The sequence below is a fragment of the Sander vitreus genome, chromosome 13 (assembly GCF_031162955.1).
Source record: "Sander vitreus isolate 19-12246 chromosome 13, sanVit1, whole genome shotgun sequence".
In the NCBI taxonomy this organism is placed as follows: Eukaryota; Metazoa; Chordata; class Actinopteri; order Perciformes; family Percidae; genus Sander; species Sander vitreus.
In genome coordinates, this window is record NC_135867.1 from 26150944 (window position 1) to 26172355 (window position 21412).

Sequence of the window (21412 nt, forward strand, 5' to 3'; positions counted from 1 at the left end):
TCCTCTGCACTGCCTCTGCATCCCATTCACCCTGCTCCTCCCACTCCAACTCTTCCTCCTCCTCCTGTCTACAGCATCAGTAGACCGGACTACAGATTGACCGGGACTGGCTAGTGGTGGATGATCAGGTTTGCCCCGGGTGAAAGATTCTTCCGTGGCTATGCTACATCTACACCTTTCCTGATGGCTGGATTGTAATCGACATTTGAAACTAGAAGATAACCCACAACGCGAAAAGGAATCTTGGATGTGTGTGTCATTCTTTACCAGTGTTGTCATTGGCGCATTTTCTCTATTTCGCTGGTTTGTTTTTTGCCTTCTCTGAGACTGGCTAGCAGGCACTGCAGCATCAGGACCGCAAGACCCATGAAGCAGTAGGGCATGAGGACCCAGGGGCGACCCAAAGGAAGGGCTTGAGTGCTTCCATTGCTACCACTGCTGCTGAGGTGCTTATCTTGATTTTTCTTTTTTTTTTCTCCAGAAAAGGGTGTCTGGTGGGGGTTGGGGTGGGTGGTGACAGCACAGGTACCCAGGCCCCTGCAGAGCAGAGCAGAGCGGGTGGCTCTTGCGTAAAGGAGGCAAAGCAGGACGTCCTGTGGGAAAGGGGGGAAGAAGGGCTGGCTCGAGCGTTGGGCTCCTGATGGTGGCTATTTTTGTCTCTCCTAGCTGAGTGATTGGGACAGCGGGTGGAAGAGAAGATGCTGATGGCCCGAGACACAGCGCGGGATGAGGCTCAAAAGCTACACAGGAAGTGGCTGAAGCACCAGGCCTTTATGGCGGAACTGGCCCGCAATAAAGAATGGCTTGCCAAGATAGAACAGGTGAGTGGAGGTGACCAGGGCATGGTGATGGAGGGAGGGAGGGTTGGATGGGGAGGTCAGATAGGCAGAGCAGGTGAGTCGGGGGGTGGGGGGTGGGGGGCAGGCCAAAGAGAGAACATGAGTAATACTGGGTGTGGTGGCAGTAAAATCAAATAGGTGAAAGTGGGAGAGATATCATCACTCAGCTTCCATTTCATCACTTTGCTTGGGGACATCCTGAATTACATTCTCAAGGTTATGTTGCCATAGCAGCTGTGTTGTTCAGGTTCACAGGTGGTGTGATCCCTATGGTTCTCTTGTCTCTGCACAGGGGGTTTGACCACCTGAATTCCATTGCTCAGTTATGTAGGTTACAGTGAATCATATAGAGGACACTTAAACCTTTGCAGCAGTGAAGGCCAAGCACACAGAGAAGGCAGATTCCTTTCATTTCCATGTTGCTATCTGTTAGGCGCGCATATAAAGTCAGTTCACATCATAAAAACATTCTCGGGTTTGCTTCTTTGCCCCAGATTCCCATCATGCTTAGCTTAAGTGACAGAGCACCATCCCATCCACACAGAATGTTCTCCATGCCCTCTGCCTCAGTGAAGCTCAGGTGGGCTCTTGAGATGTAAATTTTTCAATGAGACTCCATTTCTGCTAATGGCACGTTGCATTCAACCGGTTTAAGTCACAAATATATTGCTGCTATTATTCAGAAAAATGTGATTATCAGCTCAGTCACATGGAGCTGCGGATGAGGAGTACTCGTAGAGAATATGAGATGTAAGTGGATTCATCAGTTAGTCGAGCAAAGTTTGCATAAACCAATACTTTTGCTCATAATGTAGGAATGTGCATTGTGGAAAAATGTGTAGTTTATCTGTGGTGTTCAGCACAGTGTAACATCCTTTGGTTGGGGGGAGGGGGTGGGTGGGAATTTAGTTAACCAGGAAGTCCTCTTTTGCATTCAGCTCCCAAGCATCATATGAAAGATAGAAGCCGAACAGAAACATTTTTTTTTTTTTTTGCAGCTGGAATCCTCTAAATTTCCTATTTCTTATAAAATATTTTAATCATTATTTTCTCAGCAGGAAATTAAAGCAGGTTAATGAGCCGATTTCTCATTTTCCTTGCATGCATTTCAGTGGCCAAAAGCTCCGCCATGGCAGAAATCTATCAGCGCACAATGATTTATTGTGTAAAGTGTGTTCTGTCAGCAATGTTTGGGATTATTTCATACTCAGTTTTCGTACTTACACTTAAAATCTAGAAGCAAATGCGTGGCTCCTATCAGTCCTCTACCTGCACCCGTGTAACGGTGTGACTAAAACACATGACAACGTTTAAACGAATATGCTGAATAATGCGATTGCAGGATTGGTGAGGTTTATCAGGCTTTGACCTTGCAAAAATGTATTTACAGTACATCTCTGATAATATCCTGAGAGGTTTTGTTGACATTTCCAAGTGTTTGAATTATTCATTTTTTTATTGAAGAGATTAAGAAATTCATTAGACTGTATAGATTTTTACACATTCATTTTTGTGGCATATACAGTATTAAATATTCATAAGATAGCAGTGTAACTAATTATATCCATGGCCCATGAAGACGAGCCCTACTACTGTATATTACCTAATGAGGAAATCCTCATTAGCCATCTTGGTTGTCCATGTGTGAAATGTATTTGAAGGTTTATCATAGTCTAGACCCTCCCATTGAGCCAGCAGACACCTCGACTTTGTCCAGTCACGATGCAAAAGAGCTAAAAGATTACTTCTGCATAGCAATCAATGTGTGCAGATAGGTTTGTGCTTTTAGTAGTTGACTCTTTATTTATTTTTTCTTTATTTCTTTACTAATTTTTTAAAAGTTTTTTCAAAAATTAAAATGTCTTAAAGGTCCAGTGTGTAACGTGTTTAGTTGTTCATTATCAAAATCTGTGTTGCCCGTTCACAAACGTGTCCTTTTTCATGAATATTTACCACCACCATCAATTCCAAGTATTCCTATTGGCTTGAAATTTTACATTTTCTCTTTCATGAACTGGGGTAGACGCTCCATGTTCATGCTCCATCTTGAAATACGTTAGCCTGTAAGGGACATACAGGACATACTGCTCCGCCTTTCGTGTTTTCGCTGTCACATGATAAACTCACAGGTGCTGCTAATGCTGCTAATGGGTATCGTAGCTTCCCGGCCCCGGCAAGTTTGAAGAAAGAAACATGGAGGACCACACGTATTCAAAATCCAAATTTCAGGAACAGGAGTCTTCTTCGCCCAGAAAAAGAAAAAGGAGATTGAAAAGAGCAAGAGAGCGTCTTTTTGAAGCGTGAAGGCTACCGTAGCTGTAATACATACTTTGAACTGCGTGGTGCGAGAGAGTTGATTGTGATATATGATCTCAACGCTAGATGGGAGAAATTCCTACACATTGGACCTTTAACATGAATCCAAAGTATTATTAGCAAATATAATTCAGCCTATTTGTAGAAAAAACACACTGATGATAGGCTTACTGGCCTATAGGTAAGGTAGCCATCCACAGATCCAGTTCATCCTGAGGATTCAGTGGGCCACATGTATGTTTAATATCATAACATGATTTACAAAATCATGCAACAACAATTATTATTTTAATATCTTAGTATTCTATGCACTAAAAAGGTTTGTATAAAGGCTTTTTAGGGGGTCCCTGCTCCATCTCACTCTCAGTTAAGGGGTCCTTGTCTTAAAACACATTGAAGAACCCTGCTATACACAGTTTCCAGGTCCCCAGGTTTAGTCACTCAATCTGTGCAGCCATATCATAGAATTGTTAGTTTCAGCCCTAATATAATGTTTCTTGTTATTATGTAAATTAGGAGTTTGGAGGATAAAGAAACTTCATGTTTGAGGAATTATAAATAGAAGAGTAGGGATGCTCTACAGCCAAAAAAGAAAATCAGATGGTGGAACAATGGCATTTTTATATAGCTATATTAAAAAGCAAACGTATCCGTGTTATTATCTTTAACACTGGTGAAATCAAATTAAATGATTCATGCAACAGAAGCTGGACATTGAGAATACTTTGCTCACATGGTTTTATGATCACAGTTAACTGAAATATACTCCATGTAGCATGTGTGAATGGGTATATTTGAAACCCAATATTATTATATATGTTCAATAGTGAGACAAAAGCCTGGACATGTCCTGGGACCTTTATGGGATAGTTTACAGTAGAGATACAGACAAGAAGCATAGAAAAACATCAGGCAACAATGGTCCTGGACCAGAATAGAACCATTGACATTACAGTTATATGCAGACCCAAATGGAATCTGCAGATTTAGTTTTTTAATGTATTCAGCGGTGATTCAAAATGAAAATCCACGGAATTTAGCAGACGTGTTCACATTTTGAGTTTTTTTTTCCATGTGGCCCTGGTTATACGGTATACATCTTCAACCACTACACTAGACCACCATGACACCTTCTGACCCATAACCAGGTGCCTTTAACATATGTGCACAACACATTTCATTATTTTTCCAGAATTAAAAAAATCAGTTATAATGTTCTGCCTCATCACAAGACTCTAATCAGAGAGACACTGAGAGGACCTCTAACTAGAATGACATCGCAGCTTGAAATGAAATGGATTGGAACAGGATACGGCTTTACTTCTGAATCATCAGCGTATTTGTATAACCTTTCATGCCAAATACCAGATAAATCAACTGAAAGGATTGACACTGAGTGCAGAAGATGGCTGCTCCACAGAGGTTGCCTGTCCTGTGCTGACTGGGTTTCCTAAAGTTCCTGTGTGTGTGCCGTAGCCCCGTGCAGACGGTTACAGAGACATTCGTGTCTCCTGCTAACACCACTTCATCAACCCCCATCTGTCTCTCTGTCGTTACCTGAGAGACAGAGAGAAAAGATGAGGCTGCGATCGGAGAACGCCGCGTCCTTTTGGACCCGCCTCGGCCCCTCACCTCTGCTCTCTCAATACTTACTCAGCACATGAATGGTGGAATGTAACTAAGTACATTTACTCAAGTACTGTACTTAAGCCCATATGTTGAGGTACTTGTACTTTACTTGAGTCTTTTCTTTTCATGCCACTTTCTACTTCTACTCCGCTACATTTCAGAGAGAAATATTGTACTTTTTACTCCACTACATTCACCTGACAGCTTTAGTTACTAGTTACTTTACACATTAAGATTGTTGCACACAAAACAAATGTAGTTTATAAAATCTGATGTTTTATTCTAAATTAAACTATCCAACAATATAACGGCTACAAGTCCAGCTGAAATGATTAGACCATTAAACACACAACTGGTTGGATCCTTTACACTTTCTACAATGGGAGGAGAGTTCTGCATTGCATCTTGTAATACTTGAAGTGCATTTTCCTATGCAGGACTTTTACTTGTACCAGAGTATTTTTACAGTGTGGTATTAGTACTTTTACTTAAGTAAAGGATCTGAATACTTCTTCCATCGCTGGCGGCTGGTGTGTGTGTGGAGGATCTGTGGGTGCATCTCTGTTACAGTGAGAGGACTCGCAGCTCACCTTGTGCCAAGCCTTAGGACACAAACAAACCATGGGCCTGTCTAGCTGCTGGAGCACATAGATCAGTGACAGACTAATGAACACACACCACTTACATATTTACATATGGACACTATATCAATTGGTTGCCTCTGTCTGTCTAGGGGCTGGTATCCAATACTTTTAAGTGATCAACATGAATGAAACGTTCAGACAAAGAAAGATTATTAGTTTATATCCTATATCCACATACACTAAGTATCTGAAATATTGGGGGCATCTTCATATTTAGTTGCTCATCCTTTCGAACGGTCCAAATCTGAAAAATTCAAAAGATCTTTTAGATCACCTTTTAATCTTTATCTTCATCCCCTCTTTTTTATGTTACTGGTATAACTTAAGTCAAGGAAATGAACAAGGGATGATGGCTTCACTTTAATACATACATTCAGCCAGGGGCGATTCTAGGATCAGACCTTTAGGGGGGCTCAGCCCCTAATGAGAATGTGACACGGATATAGTGCATGCAAAAGTGTTAACCCCCCCCCTGCTAAATCAGTAATTTCATTAGCCAATAATCTCTGACCTCAACCACCTCCGATTGGCCAAAACTCAGTTTCTGTTAACCCTTTCTTTGACTGGGTAACAGGTGCATAGCATTGGTGACAGCAAGCCTGGGAAAACCCTGACGATCTTCCGGCAAATTTGAGATTTGCTCTGCAAGTCAGTCTGGCCAAGAGCCCGTTCAAGCCCATTTCCAATTTTTCCAAATCGAGGCACCAATCACAACCGTTGAGGCGGGCTTTACACGATGATGATAGCACAGCGACGGCAAGCAGCTTTTTGTTTACATTCAACATGACGGCCACCGAAGTGCAGCAACCTGTTGATGCTGCTGTCGCTGCTACGTCAACCGGATCGTTGGTCTGATTGGTTGAAGAACTATAAAATTGCACCCAGAGGCATTTGAGCGGCGTCCGTTGGTGACGCCCCTTTGGAAATGGGCTGTGAATGAAGCTTCCCCAGACCCACTCTCAGTTACAGCTGAGAAGGGTCTGGTGTCAACCAGGCTAGCGACAGCCACACAGGATATTAAACCTGTTTCAAGCCCTTTAAACCTGTAATTGTTTGTCCTCTGTCACTAACAGACAAGTTTGAAACTCTAACTAAAAAATGTTTTTATTATTATAATTTTTAGGGAGGCTGAGATCAGAATCAGAATCAGAATCAGAATCAGAATCAGAAAAGGTTTTATTGCCAAGTACGTTTTTTAACACATACAAGGAATTTGTTTTGGTGTTGTTGGTGCACGTCACACATTCTTTAGATGGAATATTAAACAATATAAGTATAGGTACAAACAATATAAGTATAAGTATATTTACACAGTATGTATTATGTGTAAATGTAAATATAATTATGTGTAAATATAAATAAAGATGAAATTTAGGGGGGCTTGAGCATGTTTTTCAATGTTTGGCTAGCATTATTCTATGTTTTTCTGATTGTCAATGCATTCCATGATCTAATAATAAATCCCAATAAACCAAACTAATAATGCATCTCTCAGTAGGCTTGTCTCCCCTGAAGACATGCATTTAGACATTTTACAATAGGAAAAAGCACTGGTGTAAATATAAAATGGCTGAATTCCATTTAGCTGCTTCAGTTTCAGGGTCCTGGTATTCTGCATGCTGGCTCACTGTCACACTGTCATGGCTTACTGGGACACAAAGCCATCATTAATGTTATAAGTAAAAGCTGTGTTTTTCCTACTATGACAAGTCAAAATGTCTGCTGTGAAAACGGCCCATACTTTCTAACTTCACTTCCAACGTCTGTTGGGGACTATTTTCAGTGGAAGATTACATTTGGTGTAGTAGGATCAATTTATTGTTGGCTTTGGTTTTTTCATGGGATTTTTTGAATTGTTGTATCAAAAGTGTACAAGTTGTTCTAGTATGAGGGTAGCTAAGCATGCTGGATCGTGTTTAGACATTGGTATGAGTACTACATGCTCATACAGTGTATGTCAACATATTGTTTAACAGCCAAATCAAATTAGGTCATATCTAGTTTAGGGTTTAGTAATGTTGTTGGCCAACTTTGACGATATTGCTATCTTGGCATTAAGAAGTACTAATGTATCTTAAAGCTACAGTGGGTAGAAAGCAAAAACACGCCAGAATTTGAAGTTGAGTGCGACCTTTTCCTGCAGCCTTCCCTCTCCGTCGAACGGGTATGCATATGCAGAACAGCCAATAAGAACGCTCTCTCTCTCGCTCTCTCTCTCTCTCTCTCTGAAATGACCTGTGATTGGCCAAAGTCTCCCGTCACGGGCTAGATTTTCTAAAGCCTGATAACAGCCAAGAGGAGGTGCAGAAGTCTAGTTTTCTCTCAGACCCCTTGAATTACAGTATACTGAAAGATTATTATGGATTTCTTGCCCAACGATGCCAAAAACAAATTGCCTACCCCAGCTTTAAAAGATGTTCACTAACTCTAGCTAACAAGTCATTAGACTGAGGAAAAAGACAGTGTAGATGTAGTAGTGTTTTCTTTTGTCCATTATTTCACTTTATTGACTTTGTTTATAACCTCTCACACACACAACAGCCACATGGACACTAAAGAGCTAGTAAGAAGGTTAAAGGGGACATGTCATGAAAACCCCACTTTGTCAGTGCATGTGGACATACATTTGGGTATCTGGAGTGCCTACTAACCCAAAAACTGTAAAATAAGACAAACCAGTCAGTTTTTATGTAGCCTAGATCAGAAGTCACAGGATTTAACAAGCCATTCAGATTCTGCTCCCCCTAAAGGCAGCTACACACCGGGCCGATAATTGGCCGTTGGACAGTCTGGCGAGGTCGGTGACTTGAGTCTGTTCCGTGTGTTCCGTGCCGTCGTCTGTTGGAGGAGCTGTCCTCCTTCATTTTGGCCGACCTGACATGCTCAGTCGGAGACAGGGCAGTCGGGACTCACCCGGAAATGGCGAGCGGGATGACTAAGCCTCTCAAAATCTGATGAAAATCTTTTAAACTGACCTTTGTTGATCTAAAATGAAGACAGATTCAGCAACTGCACGGCCTATTTCTCTCTTAAAATGTTTTCAGAAACACGTTTCGGTGAACTACTTTAGTCCAATATGAGATCGTATTCTGAATGAGTCGCCATTAATGGCCGGTTGAAAAATCCAAAATCCGGAAGCAGCAGTCAGACCCACGTGACGCATTTGTCCAATCAGCTGCCGGTTTTCATTTTTTGGGCAACAATACAGATTAGCGCTGCCTGCTGTTATGGAGACGTATTACGTCTCGTCTCTTTGGTGTGTTCCAAGGCACTTTTTTGACCAACTCGGGGAGACTGATCAGTCCAACTGCCTTTTCTTCCGATGGTCGGCCGTCTGGTTGGTGTGTAACGGCCTTAACACATGCAGGATCATTCAAATAAACCGTCCCCATCTCCATCCAAGACTTGAGAAATACCTTAGCAAAGGTGCGCCATGTTTTTATTGCAGGCCAATCAGAGTGGACTGGGTGTTTTAGGAGGGGGGGTTAAAGAGACAGGCACTAAAACGAAGCATTTCAGATGGAGGATGAAAAAAGGTATTCAGTCAGACAGTGTTTTTGAACATAGAAGCTTGTAAACATGTTCTAGTAGAAACTCAGCATGAACCTGAAAATGAGCATGATCTATCTCCTTTAAAGCTTTAGTGCTTTTTGATATTAATGAACGTCCGTTACATTCAAGCCAAAGCCGTCGCCAATGAGTTGCTACAAAGCTAATTAAGACTATCGGCTCCACACAACTCTCTCTGTATTTCTCAGTCTGACTATGTTCAGAAGATTGTGTCGTCCGGCGACTTTTGCACGCAGAAACTCGAGTCAAGATAATGACCTCTTCTGAAGAGTCCATCTTGTTTTTTTAATCCTCCGTGTCCTCCTTGGCTACTAGCAACTGCGTGGAGGAGGGGGGGGGAACTATATGTTAAAGGAGACAAATGCCTCATAAATACGTTTACAGGTAAACATATCATAAATACGTTTACAGGTAAACATATTAAATTGTTTAAAGAAATCCCTGTGAGCCCAAACCTCAGATTTCCCACTGTTCTGAACACACTGGTTTCAACCGTTTTTTCTACTCTCGGCATATGGTCATTTGCTACAGGGAGGCACGCTACGGCAGTGTTTACATTACAAACACTGCTACATGTAGCTATATGCTAACAGTCTTCAGCTGCAATGGACTGTACAGAGACAGCGACAGCAGAGCACAGGTGAGATCCGGAAATGCTGACCAATCAGAGCAGACTGGGCTTTTTCGGGAGGGAGCCTTACAAAGACAAGTGCTCCAACAGAGTGTCTCAGACAGAGGGTGAATACAGGTGAAGCCACGGGCAGTATGAGAAAAATAAAGAACATTAAAGGTTCCGTACTGTAAAAAGTGAGATTTCCATGTCTTTTTGATTATAAAGTAGATTGAGGTGCTAAATAAATACTGTAAATCCACAAAGAAATGTACACAACCGTATACAGAAACTTTCCCTTTAAATAAGCCGTTAGGACTTCGGTACATTTGTGATGTCACAACTAAACTATATATAGGTAGGAAGTGCCGCTACTGAGCTGTTACAGTCATTTCCTCACTGCAATGATGGTACGGAGACTCAGAGAGGACAGATGTAAAGACCTGGAAACACTGACCAATCAGAGCAGACTGGGCTTTTCGGCAGGGGGGCTTAAAGAGACATGCGCTAAAACGGACCGTTTCAGACAGAGGGTAAATACAGGTATATTCAGACAAACAGTATGAGAAAAAATAATGTGTTTTGAACATTTAAGTATTTAAACATGTTCTAGTAGAAACCCAAAATACAAGGAGGAACCTAAAATTGAGCATGATATGGGACCTTTAAAGAACACACAAAATACAAGTATGAACCTAAAAACAGTATATAGTAGGTCTACTTTAAATACAGTTAAAGCTAATTGCACTTGCTTTTGATTCGGGCATTCTCTTAAACATCCTCATTTAAACACTATATACATATAAACCCAGTCCAGTCATACCATGCTTTTGCTATAAAACAACATTTTGCAAACACAGCTTGCAATATATTTGCCATACACTATGAAAAAAGCTGCAGCTGGAGGTAACCAACGTCTCTATCACACTCTAGTGTGTTAATTTGATGTAACATTTGGATTTATTACATTACATTCTTATGTATTATTTTAGCAAGTATAATATTGTCTTGATGCTCTTGAAAAGTCTCAAATCCCCAAATTATGTAATGATTCAAAACTGTTTGGTTTCACTATACATTTTTAACATCCAACAATGACTTTCAGTGGTTTAGCATTTTCTTAGTAACCTTTTCAGTGAAACATGTATCAGCAGTATACAGCTAAGTGTAACACTTTCTCACATCTTTAATGCAGCATAGATGAAGTTACCCATTCCCCCTGCTGTTTTCTCTTGCAGTACACACACATACATAATCCAAGTCACTGCACCGTCACTTTCCAGATGTTGCTGTTTTTCATATTAAATGTAGGCTACCTCATTTAACTTACTTCATTAGCTTATTGTGTTGCATTCATTGTCCTCTTTTTCTTTTGAATTATCATTTATCCTTACCTGCACATTTGTATTTTTGATCTAGTACACTGCCACAATGTAAATCAAAATATTATAATTTTTTATTATCACTGTTTGCATAGCCTATCATAGTCATGTAATAAGAATACACGGATGTCCATCCTGTCATTTTATATATATTTTTTAAATAAACTTTAAAACTATGACTTATTACAGCATGTTACACTTACAGTACTAAAACAACTACCTTAAAGGTCCAATGTGTTGAGATCATATATCGCAATCAACTCTCTCGCACCACGCAGTTCAAAGTACGTATTACAGCTACGGTAGCCTTCACGCTTCAAAAAGCTCTTTTCAATATCCTTTTTCTGTGCGAAGGGAGGATTCCTGTTCCTGAAATTTGGATTTTGAATACGTGTGGTCCTCCATGTTTCTTTCTTCAAACTTGCCGGGGCCAGGAAGCTACGATACCCATTAGCAGCATTAGCAGCACCTGTGAGTTTATCATGTGACAGCGAAAACGCGAAAGGCGGCGCAGTATGTCCTGTATGTCCCTTACAGGCTAACGTATTTCAAGATGGAGCATGAATATGGAGCGTCTACCCCAGTTCATGCAAATGCAAATGTAAAATTTCAAGCCAATAGGAATACTTGGAATTGATGGTGGTGGTAAATATTCATGGAAAAGGACATGTTTGTGAACAGGCAACACAGATTTTGATAATGAACAACTAAACACATTACACACTAGACCTCTAATGGATGATACATTTCTGTCTTGATGTCAATGGTATTTTCAGAACGAACATGCTACTAGCATTACATGCCACCCATGCATCACTGGTATGGAAATGGTTTAAAAAATGACAGTCGGAAATTTAGAGGCAATATTCTCTAAAATTAGACGTGAAAAGAGAAGGCGAGACATTTCAGGTTTTAAATGTACTAGTCAATTTTAAGATTTTGGGCTATGTTGTTTCCATAACATGTCTTCTTTCATACTATTAGACAGAAAACATTTAATTTACTACACTTTGTCTATTTACGTGTGTAGATTTCTCCTAAATTCACCAAAAAATTAGCATTAGATAATGCCTCCATGCCCATTTCATAAAACCTGTAATACAAGCAATATTTGTCATAATGTAGTCTCGCTTTGCCAGACCTTCCTCCACAGTGCTGCAGAGGAGGGTCTGGCTAGTCTACACAGCATTCCGGGATGGGATAAAAACATGCTCTGGTTTATTGGCATTACTTTAAACCAATCACAATTGTCTTGGGCGGCGCTAGGCACCGGGAAAAGCTGCAGGTCCGCTGCAAAATAGCCTTGGGAAGGAACTTGTTTTGGTGGAACATGTGTACTTTCAAAAGTAGTTTTAGTCGTGCTACAGATAGTCTAGCTAGCTGTCTGGATTTACCCTGCAGAGATCTGAGGAGCAGTTAACCATAGTCCTCAGAAATCCACTGGAGTTTAGAACGGCAACACAAAGGAAGCCCAAGGTAACGGACATCCAGCCTAAATGAGTGAAATCTGGCGGAATTTCCATCAGCAACAGAGCAAAACTAGTCATAATGTAAATAATAATAATAAATAATCTTTTTTCCACGATCACCTGTAGTGTCTTGCAAAATGTATAGACATTTTACAATCCATATCTTTTAAGGCCGTTTTCTCAAATTGAGTTTTCTTATACTCTGAGTCAGAACTCTCTCTTCAGTAGCACTTACAAACACCAAACCTTCCAGTTTCATTCCTATCTATATTCCCATGGTTTGTACAGAGGGGGTTGCTTGGATATCATTCACAGCCTGATATTTAGAACATTTTATTCTTAAAAACGTGATTTTGGTATGTATTTTGTGATTTATGGGGTGCCGAATGTAAAAGTTTGGTTAAAATTTTTTAGCTGATACATTTTCAACATTTAGCTCACTTTCCTCACATTTAGTGCATTTTCCTCACATTTGAGACAGAAATGATATATATATCTAAATGTTAAATGTTAAATCTAAATGTTATATCTAAATCTAAATGTTAAATGTTAAATCTAAATGTTATATCTAAATCTAAATGTTAAATGTTAAATCTAAATGTTATATCTAAATCTAAATGTAAAATTTATATCTAAACATTAAATGTTAAATCTAAATGTTATATCTAAATCTAAATCTTAAATATATATCTAAATGTTATATCTAAATCTAAATGTAAAATTTATATCTAAACATTAAATCCATCCATCCATCCATCTTCATCCGCTTATCCGAGGGTCGGGTCGCGGGGTAGCAGCTCCAGCAGGGGACCCCAAACTTCCCTTTCCCGGGCCACATTAACCAGCTCCGACTGGGGGATCCCGAGCGTTCCCAGGCCAGGTTAGAGATATAATCCCTCCACCTAGTCCTGGGTCTCCCCGAGGCCTCCTCCCAGCTGGGCGTGCCTGGAACACCTCCCTAGGGGAGGCGCCCAGGGGGCATCCTTACCAGATGCCCGAACCACCTCAACTGGCTCCCTTTCGGCGCTAAAGGAGCAGCGGCTCTACTCCGAGCTCCTCACGGATAACTGAGCTTCTCACCCTATCTCTAAGGGAGACGCCAGCTACCCTCCTGAGAAACCCATTTCGGCCGCTTGTACCCTGGATCTTGTTCTTTCGGTCATGACCCAGCCTTCATGACCATAGGTGAGGGTAGGAACAAAAAACTGACCGGTAGATCGAGAGCTTTGCCTTCTGGCTCAGCTCTCTTTTTACGTCTAACGGTGCGATAAATTGAATGTAATACCGCACCTGCTGTGCCGATTCTCCGACCAATCTCCCGCTCCATTGTCCCCTCACTCGCGAACAAGACCCCAAGGTACTTGAACTCCTTCACTTGGGGTAAGGACTCATTCCCTACCTGGAGAAGGCACTCCATCGGTTTCCTGCTGAGAACCATGGCCTCCGATTTAGAGGTGCTGATCCTCATCCCAGCCGCTTCACACTCGGCTGCGAACCGATCCAGTGAGTGCTGAAGGTCACAGGCCGATGATGCCATCAGGACCACATCATCTGCAAAAAAGCAGCGATGAGATCCCCAGCCCACCGAACTGCAACCCCTCTCCACCCGACTACGCCTCGATATCCTGTCCATAAATACTACAAACAGGATTGGTGACAAAGCGCAGCCCTGGCGGAGGCCAACTCTCACCTGAAAGCGAGTCCGACTTACTGCCGAGAACCCGGACACAGCTCTCGCTTTGGTCGTACAGAGGGTGGATGGCCCTGAGAAGGGACCCCCTCACCCCGTACTCCCGCAGCACCTCCCACAGTATCTCCCGGGGCACCCGGTCATACGCCTTCTCCAGATCCACAAAACACATGTAGACTGGTTGGGCATACTCCCAGGCTCCCTCAGGATCCTTGCAAGAGTAAAGATCTGGTCCGTTGTTCCCACGACCAGGGCGGAATCCGCATTGTTCCTCTTCAACCTGAGATTCGACTATCGACCGAACCCTCCTTTCCAGCACCTTCGAGTAGACTTTACCGGGAGGCTGAGAAGTGTGATACCCCTGTAATTGGCACACACCCTCTGGTCCCCCCTTTTTTAAAAAGGGGAACCACCACCCCGGTCTGCCACTCCTTAGGCACCGTCCCAGACTTCCACGCAATGTTGAAGAGGCGTGTCAACCAAGACAACCCCTCCACACCCAGAGCTTTAAGCATTTCTGGGACGGATCTCATCAATTCCTGGGGCTTTGCCACTGTGGAGTTGTTTAACTACCTCAGCAACCTCCACCAGGGAAATTGATGCCAATCCCCCTCATCCTCCAGCTCTGCCTCTACCATAGAGGGCGTATTAGTCGGATTTAGGAGTTCCTCAAAGTGCTCCTTCCTAAACATTAAATGTTAAATCTAAATATTATATCTAAATCTTAAATATATATCTAAATCTAAATCTTAAATATATATCTAAATGTTAAATGTTAAATCTAAATGTTATATCTAAATGTGTCACCAAGTGTAAAACTAAATATTTATAAAATATTCAAATCCCCAAGGAACCATGCCCACTGCAGTGGCTTTAAATCCCGCTGCACCGCAATTTTCAGTTTCGGTCAGTATTTTGTATTATTGACTTATATCACAGAAATGTCTTAATATTTGTGTGTACTATAATGCCGTTGTTTTGTTTGACTCATATCTCCTTCACAAGCAATCTAGCTCACACACTGCAGCCGACATGTCATCTGAACAGGCCTCGCAGCACTGTAACTAGCTAAGTTAGCTAGGTCTCGCAATGCGAGACTGAACAGCAGTAGGCCTGTCACGCTATAGCCACATGTAAGTAGTTTTCAATACTTTGGTTACATTACCGTATTTTATTAACCTGAATTATGTTGCTATATTAGCTTGCGAAGGAGCTATCCGTTGCTAATGCTAATTTATCTCAAAAAGCAGAAACGTTAGCTAACTACTGCCAAGATATGATTTCACTAGAGACCAGAGAGGTGTTGTAAGACTCGTCAAGTGTTGTCATGTGTTTACACTGTCTTACAATGAAACCATATCTTGGCAGTAACATTACTTAGCTACTGCTTTTTGACATAAATTAGCTAGCTAACGTTAGCGTTAGCAACAGATAGCTACTTTGCAAGCCAATAAAATATAGCCTTGGCAAACAGAATTAAGGTTAATAAAACACGATAACTAACTATGTAACCAGTATTACAAATTTCTTACAAGTGGCTGGATTGTGACATTTTAGTTGTGTTCGGATGAATATGTTGGATGCATAGCTGGACTTTATCCATGCTGGGCTAATGTTAGATTGCTTGGGAAGGATGACGTTAGTCACACACTGAGATATGTAATTCAAACAATGGTATTGTGATTAACACAACTATTAAGGCATGTCTGTAATATACCGGTCGGTCAATAATATAAAATACTGTAGATCAGTGCTTTCCAACCCTTCTGGTCTGAGGTTCCCCCACAGCCCTGTCATATAAACTCACATACCCCGCCCTATCAATTCCCAATGTGTTCACATTATTTATCATGTCAAAGTGAATATTCTTACATTTTCATGCAATTGAACTGTAAACATTTAGGTTGGTTTGGTCAGAAATTCTACTAACTAGACATTTTACTTGAAGTGTGGTTAATGTTTTAAAAGTCATCCATTACTTTTAGCTAATCATTTCAACTGTTAGCTAAGTCAGTAGGCCACTTTTAGCTATTTTATATGTCTATGTTTTATGTTTTAGCTGATATATTGTTTTAAATCGATCATAATTCAATTATTATTTTTGATTAGTTAAGCTGCTCCACAATCTTTCCAAGTACCCACTGGCTGCAGCAGAGATACCCCTTGCTGGGGCATCACTGGGTGCAGCGCGATTTGAAGCCACTGCAGTGGGCATGGTTTCCTTGGGATTTGAATATTTTCTAAATATTTAGCTTTACACTTGGCGACACATTTAGATTTAACATTTAACATTTAACATTTAGATATATATTTAAGATTTAGATTTAGATATAATATTTAGATATCAATTTAACATTTAGATTTAGATATAACATTTAGATTTAACATTTAACATTTAGATATCAATTTAACATTTAGATTTAGATATAACATTTAGATTTAACATTTAACATTTTGATATATTTAACATTTACATTTAGATTTAACATTTAGATTTAACATTTAGATATAACATTTAGATATATATTTAACATTTAGATTTAGATTTAACATTTAGATTTAGATATAACATTTACATTTAACATTTATATATATATATATATATATATATTTATACACATATATATATATACACATATATATATATACACATATATATATACATATATATATACACACATATATATATACACATATATATATATACACATATATATATACATATATATATACACACATATATATATATATATATAATTTCTGTCTCAAATGTGAGGAAATTGAGCTAAATGTTGAAAATTTATCAGCTAAAAAATTGTAACTGAACTTTTACATTCGGCACCCCATAGTGATTTATGGAATGATAAAAAGAGATATCCAAAACCCCCTCTGTTAAAACCTTTGACTCTAATATGCCAACAAAATGAAACAAGAATTTCGAACCTGGCTTTATCCAATGTTCACATTTCTGTTCTGGTAAGTGCATATTTCAAATGATTTGCATTTCATTAATGTCAGTAATTAACTGGGGAAGTTCAATGGTGATATCTGTTAAAATGGTTTCCCAATTCACCTGCAGTGTCTCCATCTTAATCACTGACGACATTCACCCAATTTGGCATATGCATTTTAGAAAGAGGTTAATCAATTTATTCATATACTAATCCAAGAGACATTTAAATATACTTAAATAACCAAAGCTCCTGAGTGCGTAATAATAACAAAGTATTTTTAGTGTACAGCATGTCACAGTTTTGTTCCGAGAGGGAACAACCCAGAATTGTAAATAATGGCCCGTGCACTCAGAGTTGATGATTTGCTGGTTTGACGTGGCTGTAATACATAGTGTTATGTTGCATTATGGGTTGGGCTGAAGGGACAACATGGCATCAAAGAAAGATGCTGCCATCCACATTTGTTGATATGTGCAGCATTATGACTCTTTGTTTAGCTAGTGTCAATTTTATACATACAGTAGGTGTTAATACATTGTTGTTTGTGCCAGTAGTATAAAACAAGCCCTTCAATCCTATCCACTTTCTCACTATGCTGCATCAGCATTACAAGAAAGCCTGCAGACTTTGGCAACACAATGCTGCCATAATAGCATGATTCATATGTGGTAGCCATTTAAAAAATCGCACTATGTCAGCCACGACTACCTCGAAAATTCACTTCACAGATGCCCTTTGGATCCAACTGTGCCCAGGCTGTAGCACAGCCCAGCACACCCGCAGCCTCTTTCCTGTTCCATAAACCTTTGATTCTTTCTCCTTTCGCTTCCCTCCTTCCTTACTCTGCCTTTATCCTCTCCTCTCTCCACCCCCTCTCTGATTTCTTCTCCCTCTGCCTCACTCGGTGTCAGTAAAGCCAAGAGAGGAGAGAGAGACAGAGAGACCTGCTTTCTGCTGGCTCTGCATTATGAGAGGCAGAGCGAGGCTAAGGAAAGATAGCAGCGAGAGAGAGGGATGTGAGAGAGTGAGCGCTAGCAGCAGTTAAGCAGAGAGCCTGTGCCAAGAGGAGGAATGCAGCACTGCATTATGAAAGCCATAGGATATGGGTCCAGCTCCCTGTAAAAAGATAAAGGAGGGAAGCAGAATTTAGAAGATAAAATCCATCATATGTACGGTTGTTATTACAATACAAGCTAAGTAAATAACAAATATATCACCCACTGTCATATGTAACAGAAGAATGTGGAGCATAAATGCTTGTATTTTTACAATATGGAATAAAATCTGCAACATTATCCAGTGATGTTGTCATGAAGGTCCACGCTTAAAATGAGTGTTTGGTAGCCAGATTCAAATATATCCAAAATCTTGTCAAAGGAGAAAAACACCTCCAACTCCCCTAAGTCTAGGTATGGGAGGAGACTGGTAATAATCCTCGTCAGGGAAGAGCTTCACTGACACAAAAAAAAGAGTGCCACAAGCTTTGATCCCCCTGCATCTCCTCATCCAGCTCACTTCATGAACAAAGTCCAAGATTTAGGGGCCGCAAGTGGAGCAGAAGAACACAGGCGAAGGGTAGAACAGGGGTTTATTAGACTTACCATGCATGATTTTTAGGTCAGCCCGAGGCCAAAGTTTGCTCCATACACCTGCCTCTCTGCAAGCAGGGGGCTCCATCCTTGGCATGGAGCTGTGTTGTCCCGAGCTATTTTGGGGACAAAACTGAATTTAGCCACTATCTTTCGGCACTATGAAATGTTATTCTCGGTACCTTTCTATAGCATGATGTGTTTTGGTATGTGTGTGGAGATTTGCAATGGGGCTGTTAAGTTCCTATAATACAGTTTGTTCTTTGAACGCCAAATCCCCTTGGTAGAGACAATCGATGAAAGGGTTACCTAAAATCATTGTCATGTAAAAGAATATGGATTTTCGAGTTTAGAAATAGATTACATTTGTGCTTGAAATCTAAAATGGTGGACAGCTGTATGCAGCAACAGTGCAGTTTTTCTGGTACCAAGTGAAGCAACAATCATTTCAGCCCATAGGAACCATCCCTTGAAGCAAAAGCTGACATTAAAGGAGTGCACGAGTGAGCAGCAACAGTCAATCAGCCACGAAATGACACGCATACATATAATGTTTTCAAATAAGTTAGGTTTTAACACCTGGGAAAATACACAGTGACTTAAAGGTGCAGTAAGTGATGCTGCGCAAGATATTTGAACTCAACTGCCAGAAAAATACAACCGCCCCTTCAGAAGCTCCACCCTCAAGATTCCCGGACTGGCCAGCTGGCACTTTAAAGCTATAGTGCGCCGTTTCTGTCGCCCCCATGTGGAATTCTAAGCAATGACAACAAAACTGTCGGCACGTCCACATGATACAAGCCCTCCGTGATCAGACCGTAATCCTTTCTGTTTGTTTTCCATTTACACAGCCAGGGCTGTGTATTCACATTTTTTTTTCACCGTGAGATATTCACTGAATTTGACAAAAAGTGTATTAGATTAACATCACTTACTGCACCTTTAACCCTCTAAGGTCTAGCATTTTTACATATATACTAGAATTCTCCTTTAAGTGTATTTGCATATAACTGATCCCGATGTGTTTCATATCAAAATGTTCAGAACAAACTCAGCTTTCTGGATGGCGATGCCCAAAATGTTCCTGAGCAATGTGTGAAGAGATAATTTGGCCCTAATGCGGAAATATTTCTCCACTTGCTTGTGAAAACATACCTCCACTCAATTGTTTTGGTGCTTGAAATGAGTTTACAAAAGTCTTGGGTTCACAAAGGTAGCGTAATATATGAATAGAATAGTAAATAAATCGCTTTTTGAGTAGAAGTGTTCTCAAACATAACTTGGACTTTTGTCCTCAGAGGGTTAAATTGATGCTATTGATGCTATTAACAAGTGGTCCTGAACAGTCATGCCTTCCTGTCTCCAGGAGGGTCTGGAGCTGATCCAGGAGAAGCCGGAGCTGCGTTCAGTCGTTCAGCAGAAGCTGGAGGAGATCAGAGAGTGCTGGTGCGACCTGGAGAGCACCACCAAGGCCAAGGCGCGCCAGCTCTTTGAAAACAACAAGCCTGAGCCGGCGGTGAAGAGCTACTCGGACCTGGACCACCAGCTCTCCCACCTAGAGCAGCAGCCCCCCCAGCTGGAGCAGGCACACCATCTGCCCACCTTCAATGAGCAACTCCAGAAATTCCAGGCAAGTCTCAAAGCTCCCCAGGGTCTCTCTGAGACCTTGTTGGCACCGTCTCTTGAAATAGTGTCACTGAAACCCAAATGATTCTTTCATATACGAAACACTCTCACGTATGAAACGGAGTGGCTCTCCAGACACAAATGATTAAATTGGTGGTTAGCACCATCAGTTGGTTATCCTCTGACTTCTGTTTCCTCAGCTTTGTCTAACACAGGGGTCTTTAATGTTTTTTTAAGCCAAGGCCCCCGTTAACTGAAAGAGAGATGGAGCAGGGTCCCCCTACTACATATGTTGTATAAAATGAAGGTGCACAGGTATTACAGGTGCACTATGCGTTCCTGCATGACATTACTTCTGTTGACGTTCCAAGTAAATAAAAAAAAAACAGAGCAAGCTCGCCCCTCCCCCCATGTTTCCGTAACTGTCATGACTAACTGACTAAACCCCACCCCCTCCCCCAACCATCTTGTCGGTGATTGGCTGGAACGTGTTTGTTGTATTTTTATGCCTATCCTGTGCCTCTAGTGTTTGTTTGACGTTTACGACCCCTGTGCTGTCTCCTGAGACCGGGCTTTTTCACGGTGTGTTCAGGGGGCAGGCAGCTAGCGGATCAAGGAGAGAGGCCTACGATTTGAGACAAAAATTAAATCGCGCTGAAACCATGCAGGAACTCATAGTGCACATTTAAACTGGGCCTACAATAACGTGTAGGGCGGCCTAAAGCCTTTATACATACTGTACCTTTTTAGTGCATACAATACTGATAAATAATTGTTGGCATGATTTTGTAAATCATGTTTTAATGTTAAAACATACATGTGCCACAGTGATTACTTAGTGGCTTACCTATAGGCCAGTAAGCCTATCATCAGTGGGGATTTATATTTGCTAATAATATGTTGGAGTCATGTTAAGACTTAATTTTTGAAGAAAAAGAAAATCTAAAAGTAACAATAATTTACATTGACTCTGAGGACCCTCTAAGGGTCCCAGACCCCCTGTTGAAGATATATTATATAACAATTATTAGGCTATTTGAATAGCTTAGTATTCTATGCAAAAAAGGTATGCATAAAGGCTTTAGGCCGCCCTA

General features: G+C 40.8%; 1 protein-coding gene across 1 annotated transcript in view; it reads left to right on the forward strand.

Annotated features, from left to right (window-relative positions):
- Positions 1-698: 698 nt before the first annotated feature.
- The window catches only part of LOC144527661 (spectrin beta chain, non-erythrocytic 4-like), a 29641-nt gene continuing 8927 nt past the window's right edge, over positions 699-21412 (forward strand). The window contains exons 1-2 of the mRNA XM_078265868.1: positions 699-821; positions 20059-20322. Of these exons, the coding sequence (XP_078121994.1) occupies positions 699-821; positions 20059-20322 (387 nt within the window). The remainder of the gene's footprint in view (positions 822-20058; positions 20323-21412) is intronic.